General features: G+C 47.6%; 3 protein-coding genes across 3 annotated transcripts; 1 reads left to right on the top strand and 2 right to left on the bottom strand.

Moving 5' to 3' along the window:
- Positions 1-1,861: 1,861 nt before the first annotated feature.
- On the top strand, positions 1,862-4,001 carry F4813DRAFT_397181 (purine-cytosine permease; the record flags this gene model as incomplete). Its single annotated transcript, XM_049247920.1, has 3 exons — positions 1,862-2,113; positions 2,167-2,383; positions 2,459-4,001. 3 exons carry the CDS (start codon positions 1,862-1,864, stop codon positions 3,559-3,561), a joined length of 1,572 nt encoding a protein of 523 aa, XP_049098888.1. The 3' UTR covers positions 3,562-4,001.
- An 873-nt stretch (positions 4,002-4,874) lies between these two features.
- On the bottom strand, positions 4,875-6,511 carry F4813DRAFT_115966 (Peroxin 13, N-terminal region-domain-containing protein). Its single transcript, XM_049238547.1, has 3 exons — positions 6,305-6,511; positions 5,766-6,227; positions 4,875-5,707 (listed from the first exon to the last, which is right to left on the bottom strand). The coding sequence occupies exons 1-3, from the start codon at positions 6,351-6,353 to the stop codon at positions 5,001-5,003; spliced, it is 1,218 nt and encodes a 405-aa protein (XP_049098887.1). The 5' UTR covers positions 6,354-6,511; the 3' UTR covers positions 4,875-5,000.
- Positions 6,512-6,791: 280 nt separating this feature from the next.
- On the bottom strand, positions 6,792-8,622 carry F4813DRAFT_397179 (aquaporin-like protein; the record flags this gene model as incomplete). Its single annotated transcript, XM_049247919.1, has 4 exons — positions 6,792-7,176; positions 7,281-7,757; positions 7,810-7,961; positions 8,076-8,622. 4 exons carry the CDS (start codon positions 8,620-8,622, stop codon positions 6,868-6,870), a joined length of 1,485 nt encoding a protein of 494 aa, XP_049098886.1. The 3' UTR covers positions 6,792-6,867.
- Between the last annotated feature and the right edge of the window lie 961 nt (positions 8,623-9,583).

The raw sequence follows: 9,583 nt of genomic DNA, 5'->3' as shown, positions 1-9,583 counted from the left end.
TCCCGCCCTCCCCCCCCCCCCCCCCCCACCCCCCCCCCCCACCCCCCGCCCCCGCCCCCCCCCCCCCCCCCCCCCCCCCCCCCCCCCCCCCCCCTAGCTGAGCCCAATATGTACGTGCCGAATGCCAAGGATGGAGTTGCGAATAAGCTTTTGGTCCCTGATCTTCGGGCTGCAGATTTAATATTATACATAGTACTAATTATAATTATTACGTAAACAGGGGCGCTGTGCTGATGCTAATGCTAAATTATTCGAGGCTTTAAAGGCGGGCCGATTCCACTTTAGTATTTTGTCTTCGGAGTTGAGCGAGAGGCTTTTTTTTGAACTTCCAATCATGATCATGTAAGTCGCCGACGAAACTGGGCTTAGGCTAGCCTAGAGATAACGGGCTGGTTGATTGATTGATTATGTAATGAGAAGTCTCGGGATGACTTATCGTCCAATCATGGCGTGGCATGGCGGTTCTGCGGTGTGGGCGGCCAGGTTGTCTCATTGGGTTCGAGCTGGGACTTTGTTGATGCTTGATCCTGGTAGCTTTAGCTTCTTCAGCAGCTGCAATTACGGGATGTTGATGCTTGATTAGATTATGTAGAAAGATAGATATGTACCTAGGTAGATATCTATATGTTAGGTAGTTTAGATGAGAGACTACCCAGGTAACTAACAGTTATCATTGGAGCTCTGGCATTTCATGGCACGCGAGCAGTTGCTTTGTTTCTTCAAACTAGAACTAGTTTAGTTAATAGCTAACTACCATTGAATTGCTAGAGTTTATTGTGTCTTACCCTGAACCTCTTTAGCTCTTCCTTCTGAACCCATTATTGTCTTCCCCACGATCTAGCTGACATTTCCTCACTCGGAAGGACAAAGAGTTATAGTTCAATACTGATTTTAATAGATATTTCTTCGTTACTCTCGTTGGTTTCTATTAGTCTCACGCTTCGATAATATTCCAAGTGTCTGCTGACTTGTTATATACCTAACCTAACCTAACCTACTCACAATGAAGTTACTACATATAATAAAAATTCGACTTTGTTTACCACATTCTATGACTACGCCTAACCTGATAGTCAATGCACACCTCTTATCGCCATAACCCACGTCCCGCACCATGTGTCAGGGTTTGCAGATCTCGTCGTCCCTGTCGACACCTGCTTCTTATCTCGATAGGCAACCAATAACAACCTCAAGTGTCGATAATTGCCGATTTCATTCATTTCTTTTTTTTCATTCAATTTTTTTTTACCTTGGGTTGCCCTTTTTTTTTTTTCAGGTGCACAAATTCCTGACGTACGTACCTTAAGGTACACACACACCACACACACACACATACAGCTCAGCTGCATGTCCAGTCTACTCATCCTGCAAAGCTAGCCTTACCCTGTGTCACCAGTGGCATATCCTAGCTTCTCGCAAAGACGCCGCCCCAATCCGTCCGGAAATATTTTTTATTATCCTCCTCGGTCAGCTTGTCGGCGTGTTCCGATCTTTCTATTCTTCCTTGGTTTCCAACTGAACTTGACCCCTTTGCCTGAAATCCTCTGCCTGCCGCCAGCTACGATGCGGAGTTGTCCTAGGGAAGGACTGGAATTAACTAATGACAGTGCTGCAGAGCAAAGCTACAACTACACATCTACTTAAACCTACAACCTGCAGCAAACTCAAAGTCTAAGTGGGCAGATCAATTATCTTTATTTCTGCGCCTCGCTACTAACGCGACGGGATTGAACCTACTACTGCAGCTATTAGCTACATAGCTGACCGACTTACACCGGGGTGGCCAATCGTTCGTTCCTCCACTTCCAAGTAGTATTTCGTCTCTTCCCGCTCTCCCCCCCTTTTTTTTCGGACGCGCAAAATGTCGCCGAACAGAAATATGAGGGCCCACGACGTAGAATCCGAGCAGAAGGCTAAGGGTCCTAATATCGACTATGGCTTCGGCTACGTTAGCGACGGCAATGCCGTCCACGGCCAGGAGCTCACGGCGGGCCAGTCCGTGTATGCTAAGCTCCAGCGCTTCGCGGGCAAATTCGGCGTCGAGCAGAGAGGCATTGAGCGTGTTCCTAGTGATGAGAGGACGGACTCGAGTATGAGCCAGATCGGCACGCTGGTATGGTATCTATGAACCGAACCTCTTTAAGTTTCCCTACTAATATAGGACAGTGGTTCTCGGCTAACATGGTCGTCTCATCGTTTGCGATTGGCGCTCTTGCGCTTCCCGTGTTTAACCTGGGGTTCGTGGACAGCGCCTTGACGATCATATTCTTCAACCTCTTGGGTATCATGCCGGTCTGCTTCTTCTCGACCTTTGGGCCCCGATTCGGTTTGCGACAGATGGTGCTGTCTCGGTTCTACTTTGGTTTCTACGGGGTCAAGTTAAGTAAGTTTATGGAGCAGATAATTACCCCTGAAACTCATGTCAGAAGCCTTTTTTTCTGACTATGCCACTCTATAGTTGCCATATTTAATATCCTGGCTTGTATCGGTTGGTCTGCAGTCAATGTCATAGTCGGCGCACAGTTCTTCCATGCGGTCAACGGAAATGTGCCTGGCTGGGCTGGCATCCTGGTCATCTCCTTTGCAACACTAGCCATATGCACATTCGGCTACAAAGTCGTCCACGTCTACGAGAAGTGGTCCTGGATCCCGGTATTAGTCGTGTTCATGATCGTATTAGGCACCTTTGCCCACTCCGGCGAATTCAACAGCCTACTTCCGCTCGAGACTGGACCCAGCGAAGCAGGTAGCGTACTATCTTTTGCGGCGTCGGTATATGGTTTTGCTACGGGATGGACATCCTACGCTGCTGATTACACAGTATACCAGCCAGTGAAAAGTTCCCGGAGATCTATTTTTCTATGGACTTTTGCCGGCTTGTTCGTCGCTCTGTGTTTCACCGAGCTTCTCGGTGCTGCTGTAGCTACGGCTATGGCTACGAACGAAACCTATGCAGAAGCCTATGAGGACGCACAAATCGGCGGCCTACTAGCTCAGGTCCTCGTACCGCGTCTCGGCCGCTTTGGCGAGTTCTGCGTCGTGATGCTGGGCCTCTCCATCATTGGGAATAACTGCCCGAACGCATACTCGGTCTCGTTGTCGCTACAAGTATTGTCGGAGAAGACACAGCGTGTACCGCGCTTCATCTGGACCTTGCTTAGCACGGCCGTATACATCGCAATTGCAATCCCGGGGTATGATCACTTCGAGAATACGCTCGAAAGTTTCATGCTTATGATTGGTTACTGGCTAGCCATCTACGAGGGTGTTTCCCTGACGGAGCACTTCGTTTTCCGGCGCGGCTCCTTCACCCGGTATAACCCCGAGGACTACGTTAACCCTTCACGTCTGCCTCCCGGGTTTGCCGCCGTCACGGCATTTTGTGTAGGTGTTGGTGGCGCCGTGCTAGGGATGGCGCAGCAGTGGTTTACGGGTCCCATAGGCAAGCTCTGTGGTGCTGCACCGTTCGGAGGCGACGCAGGCTTCGAGCTAGCATTTGGGTTTGCGGCAGTAAGCTATCTTGGCCTTAGGGCGATCGAGAAGGCGTACTTTGGCAGGTAGAGGGGAACATGCATATTAGATAGGTAGACATTGGTACATCAGACTTTAGGGTTACGGCTTGAGTAGTTATTTACCAATGGTGTTTTGTGTGTGCTATTTTGCCACACATACCTATCTAGATGGAGAGGTGTAAAGAGTGTATAGTACGATGTAAGATGGTGGTGGGTGTAACGAGATGAGATCAGTTGGGATGCCGTTAGCATAGATTTGTTCGATACTACGTTGGAATGATGAGAAGTGATGAAGACTTTGTAGACTTTCTGGCGTGTTCTTGTTGATGTGCTTGATCGTCTTGTTTTCTGTATAAGGGACTATTGGGATATATCGGATAAGCTGTTGAAGTCTCGTGTTAGTACATGGTTACCTACCTAACTAATATATCTAATTGCTAAAGATAAAATCCAGCAAATAGAAATCTGGGGTTTCTAACCTGTTTGTAGCATGTATTAATAATACTTCTCAAAGTATAAAAGTTGAATACTGTTTGACAATGTAACGCTGTAAGAGATTTGTGTCACCCCAGATCTTCTATAACTTATCCTTAAGAGGTAAACTACTATTATAAACATGACAACCAAGTAGTCAATCACAAGGATGTTGATGCCTAGCACTATATCAGACAGAGAGTAAATTTATTCAGTAATCGCCCTTGGCGCAATTATGTTATTAAGCCAGAGAATCATTATAATTTGATTTCTCTACGACCCTACGCAACAAAAGCAATTGGTATGTGTCCCCTATACTCCGGAGGAGTCCTGAACGCCAGTGGACATAGAACATTGCCAATGGGAGAATGACCCAGACCATGGCCGCCCACAAAACTCCAAACTCTCGTTTTCACTTATCTCCTCCCTCAAACATAATCTTGCCTTTAAAGAAAATCAGGGCATCATTGTTGTAAGCCCTCTGACAACCCATCTTCACATCCTAGCGTATCCTATCATTCGTTAATAGCCCATGACCATCATTGCCTATAGGTGATAATCCCGCTTCCAAGGTTTCATGTCCCGTGACAACAATTCTTGCGACGCCATCCATATTGCTTCCAGTTTAGATTTCTGCTCTATATAATTTTCAAACCTCCATTTCGAGCCATTAGTGCCATGTTTTTTGACGAGTTGGCGTGGGGGTCTAGGGGGACCAGGAGGGACCGTATGTGGTCTCACTGCTGGAGCGGCTGAGGCCATATGGGAAGTAGGAACTGGAGACTGGAAACGGGGATGTATATTCTGCCGTGCCTTGGACGGGTCTCGGTCGGAATGTGTTGAATCAAGATTGGCCTTGCTATGAAATTTGTGCCGTTTTTGATATGGACTCGCGTCTACAGTCACCTTAGCCCCCTTCTGCTGCTGAAAATCCTCTTTGGAGGTGGGGAGCTCATCATGCTTCCCAAGTTGTCTCAGTAATTGAGATATCTGCTTATCCACATTCTTATCTCCCTAGGAATAAAACTGTGACTTTTGAAAGCTTTCAGCAGAAATATCTCCTGCTTTACTAGTGATGACTGGTGGCTTGGGGACTGTCTTCTCAGACGACGCAGGTTCGCTCGGAGCTGCTTTGATGGCAGCGATAGGTTGGCCAGGTCTCTTAGCCACTTCTAAGAATGTTGCAGGCAGATATCCGAGGCGTCCATCCCGAGCTCGGCAACGCCACCACTCGCTAGGATTCCCTAAAGGATCACTCTTGCTTAGGACTGCAATAAAATCGCCTTTCTTAACAGCGAGATCGACTCCCTGGGTGGCATTGCCGGCTTCAGGGGTAAAGTCGTAGAGGACACGGCAAAATTCAAGGTTATTGGGATCTAGAGGCGCATTCTGACTCGAGAACTCAAGGCGCTTGCGTTCCTCCTGTTGAGCAAGAGATCGGATTATCTTGTTCATAATATAAGGCAAACCAAATGCAGCAAGGAGGAAGAAAATAAGGGGCTTCCGGCTGGCTTTAGGTTGACCTCCAGCACCAGGTGGCACTTGACGCCCTTCAAAGCGGGCGAAGGCTGCCGGTGTGAGTGCCATAGCGTCAACAGGGGGTGGACGGCCAGTCAACTTCGCAAAAAGTGTGCGAAACCATCGCATGATAGTGAAAATACCGAGGGCCGATCCAAGGGTGTTGCGCAAGAGAGCAAACTGCTCAGCCACAGATATCATAGCTGTCGCTTGGTTAGCAACTAATTCATAACATGGTATATCTCATAAAAATCGACTTACCAAAAAAGCTTGAATGGGTTGCCATGTATGTGCTTTCAAGCATCTGTGCAAACCCACCGAAAGCGCCAACAATCCCCTCTAGCAATTGAAAGGTGGCTTGGGTGCTATCAGTAACACGGCTGGCTAGACTGTTGGGATTGTTTGGATCGTTTGGCATCATGCCGGGCATTCCCCCATACATCCCACCACCGTACATGCTGGGCATGCCACCATAGCCACCCATACTGCCATACATTCCACCACCGTAACCTCCATACCTGTTGTAGGGTGACGAATACGGGCTATAGGCGGCATTGTAAGGCGCTCGACTGTAGGCCGACGCGTTCTGGTTCACTGTTGAATTCAGGGAATCAGGACGGGGAGGAATGGCCGGCATGCCCGGAACAGAAGTTGCAGTAGTTGTTGACGATGGTGTATTGATAGGATTCTGCGTCGGCATCGCAGCCGAGGCAACAGGATTGGCTAGAGGAAGTAAGTAACAGAAACAGTAAACGGTAACGACATGTGAAGTTGAAATAACAAATAACATTAGAACTTACCAGATGCTGTCGCGCCTGCGCGCTCCCAAGGCTTAGGCGGCGAAGCCATTCTAATTGACGCACCTTCAATTTATCACGGTGACCCGAGATGGTATGGGAGATGACGTTGCGAACTGGCCGTTGCGACAAAGAGGGTTGAAAGTTGGAAGTTGACGGTTAAAGAATGAGAGGTGGAAAGGTTAAAGGAAGGGCCTCGGTATTTTGCCATGGAACATGGAACGCACTGACAATTACACACCAGCCGCACCTTCCTTCGGCTATGGGTCAAAGCAGTAACCGATCTTTTGCACGTGATATATTATCGATATATTATTACTAAGTCGATATCTCTTTAACACATATCTTCACCCAATCAGGTTTAACCACAGAGGTAACGCTTGGACCACATGTTCTAATGGAAGTCGCACAACTTTTGATATGTAGTACCTTAACCTACATAGGTACATACGTATCTAACCTACTAGGCTTGATGTCATTACCTTAGGTACTTATCAACTATTACAAGTTCTCTAAATTCCTACACCACCAAAAAAGTATAACTATACCTACCTACCTAGGTATCATCACTTCCTTCTTGCACAATCAAAAAGCTTTTGATTTTGCTTCTTGACTCCACCCCTTATTCGGTAGTTGATCGGACTCTCAGTTCCGACAAAGATGAAGCCATCATACAAGGCACATCCGATGAAGGATCCAATCAGAGTAGCAAGCCATAGGTCGTAAAACCACCATCCTATTTGAAAAACTTCGGGGCCTCGATAGCCCACCGCCCAGGCTACGACTCTTGGGCCAAAGTCCGAAGCTGGATTCAGTGCTGATCCTATTGTGTACCCGAGAGTAAATTTCAGGGTAGTGACTAGGAGCCCAAGTACCTAAGTCTATCCGTTAACACCGTTGGTTAAAGACTATCGTAAAAGAGGATGTGACAGAATATCAGTTCATCATCACCATGCTTTACCAATGAGGAACTACTTACCAAGGCGTGCATTCCCACACCGGGAGGGTTGTTCTGATCGTCTCCTAGAGCGAAAACAGCAATCATCATAATTGCACTACCGACAATTTGATCAAAGAAAGCCGTGCCAAGCGATACCCCTTCCTGGGGACTCGAGAAGAAGGTTTTGGCTGTGTTGGTCATAGTAGGGTCGGCATATCTGATCGTATCTCTATAGATACCATAAGCCAAAGCCCCGGCAGCAATACCAGCAACAAATTGTACAACCACGTAGACGAGGCATGATTGCCATTGAAAGCCGCGGAATACCGATAAGCTGATCGAAATAGCTGGGTTCATATGAGCACCGGATACACCACCACCAAGGTATATGCCAAACATCCAGGCAAAGCCCCACGCCCAGCATGAAGTCTCAAAGGTACTATATTTTACATCCTGGGCAGCAGAGAGGTTTACAGACAGAGTTGCTCCTAATCCCATAAATACAGCTATTCCTGTCTGTGGGCCTAGTTAATTCGGGCGGCTTGAAAAGAGCGCTGGAAAGACATACCGCAAGAAACTCAGCCAACGGCTCAGGATGCTTAGCTCGTATACGGGCCCACCAGTTACGGAACTCATCTGGGTCCCTGTCCCCTTTCTCCACGTCGCCATGTTTCCGCTGGCCTAGTGGTTCACTATCGATTCCATAACTGCAAAGATCCTCTTTATTGCTTCTGTTAGTAGCGTGCGTATTATTCGTACACTCTCTGTGGGGGGAATTTTCTTCCCCTGGCTAATATTCGAAGACGGGTTGTCCAGCATCATTATATCTGTCACCGTGAGTGATGCCCGCAGCTGTCCTTCTGAACCCTGAGTTCTCATTCTCTGCCGTGCTTTCCCGCCTCTCGATATTTGGCCCGCCTGCACCATCAATGTCGACCTCTCCCAGTTCTGCTAGGTCTTCAGGAGACTTGGATACAGATCTAGCAGACAGGTCAACTGGTTCCTTAGCCCAGCGGACTTTACGTGGCAAAGGCGCTCCGAGGCTGAAAATTGGCTTTTTATTCGTCCGGTCATGCCATGGGTTCGCTTCGTAATACCCATCGTCAATCCATAGTAAAGGCTCTTCTCGTGAACTGTGTTTAGCTACTCTCCGTACTCTGTTTTTCGCTCGTAGGACCTTGTTGGTAGTTGCTGAATTGGAACTGCGACTCTGGTTCGACTCTTTGGAATCGATAATACGTGGTAAGTTAGACTTGCGCTGGGACGCGCTTGGGAGCCGATCCGAAACATTATCGGGCGGTTCTGCAAGGATTTCTGGCTCGAGGTGTCTATCTTGACGGCTGAGGTCGGATTCGGGATCCGTTCTTCTTCTAGGTGCCATTATACTAACATGATCTAATTCAGATTTCAAATGAGAAGCCGATAATTGTGTTAACTGGGTTCGAGTTACAATATGGGTCATAACACTTGGTCTTCTCGAGTCATTTATGGGCTTTTATAACATGCCTCAGATGTTTCGCGGTCGAGTATAACTACGACGTCCATTTTGAAGGCTAAGTTGGGGACCACTTATAGGAGATAGTGACGTCTTTCAAGAATTGGGAAGACTAGTTTGGATCTTAGAAGGCAATGGCAATTAATCTCTCGATTGCTACAAATATTTACGAAACACAGAAGTCTTGGGAGCATTTACTCCGCTGGCGACCGAGTGAACCAACGGATAGTTCGGGTAAGCGCCGGTTCCTGTATTTCTTGTTCTACGATAGTTGAACAGGTACAACACTTCTATTTCTACCCACCATTCAAGCATCAGGGACACTGGTTTAGAGATGCGACCCGCAGAAGAACTCGGTAGCTTCAATGCTAAAGGGCGATCTTCGATCTCTCCCTCTTTGCAAATGTCCAATCTGTCGAGTCTCTCACCTAATAACATCCACCCGGACGAGATGCTCAGACTTGGCGTCCAATATTGCCTCTACTCAATATTTTACATAAAAAAAGGAGATAACTAAGGTTACTATACTGCTACCGTAATGACATGGTACGGCAAAAAATATATAAAATATCTTCTTATACGACGGTTCACTCTATATTCGAGTGACGTCGTTAAGATCTACCGGGACCTGCCCGCTTAACTGACAGCAGTTAAGCGCATATATCGCCGCTCCACCATTGGAGCCGCAATCGACCCACCAACTGCGGTGTCGAATACTGTGTAGATTAAACTACTTTTAGGTCCGTCTCTAATATCGGAGTACAACTAAGCCACGCCTCGGAGACGCCGAGCCTAACGACCTTAGGTGGCCCTACGAATGCCGGCTCCTAGCGTAGATATTTCTCCG

This window comes from Daldinia decipiens (assembly GCF_022478715.1).
Source record: "Daldinia decipiens strain CBS 113046 unplaced genomic scaffold F4813scaffold_20, whole genome shotgun sequence".
Taxonomy (NCBI): domain Eukaryota; kingdom Fungi; phylum Ascomycota; class Sordariomycetes; order Xylariales; family Hypoxylaceae; genus Daldinia; species Daldinia decipiens.
This window is presented reverse-complemented; position numbering and strand designations above follow the sequence as displayed.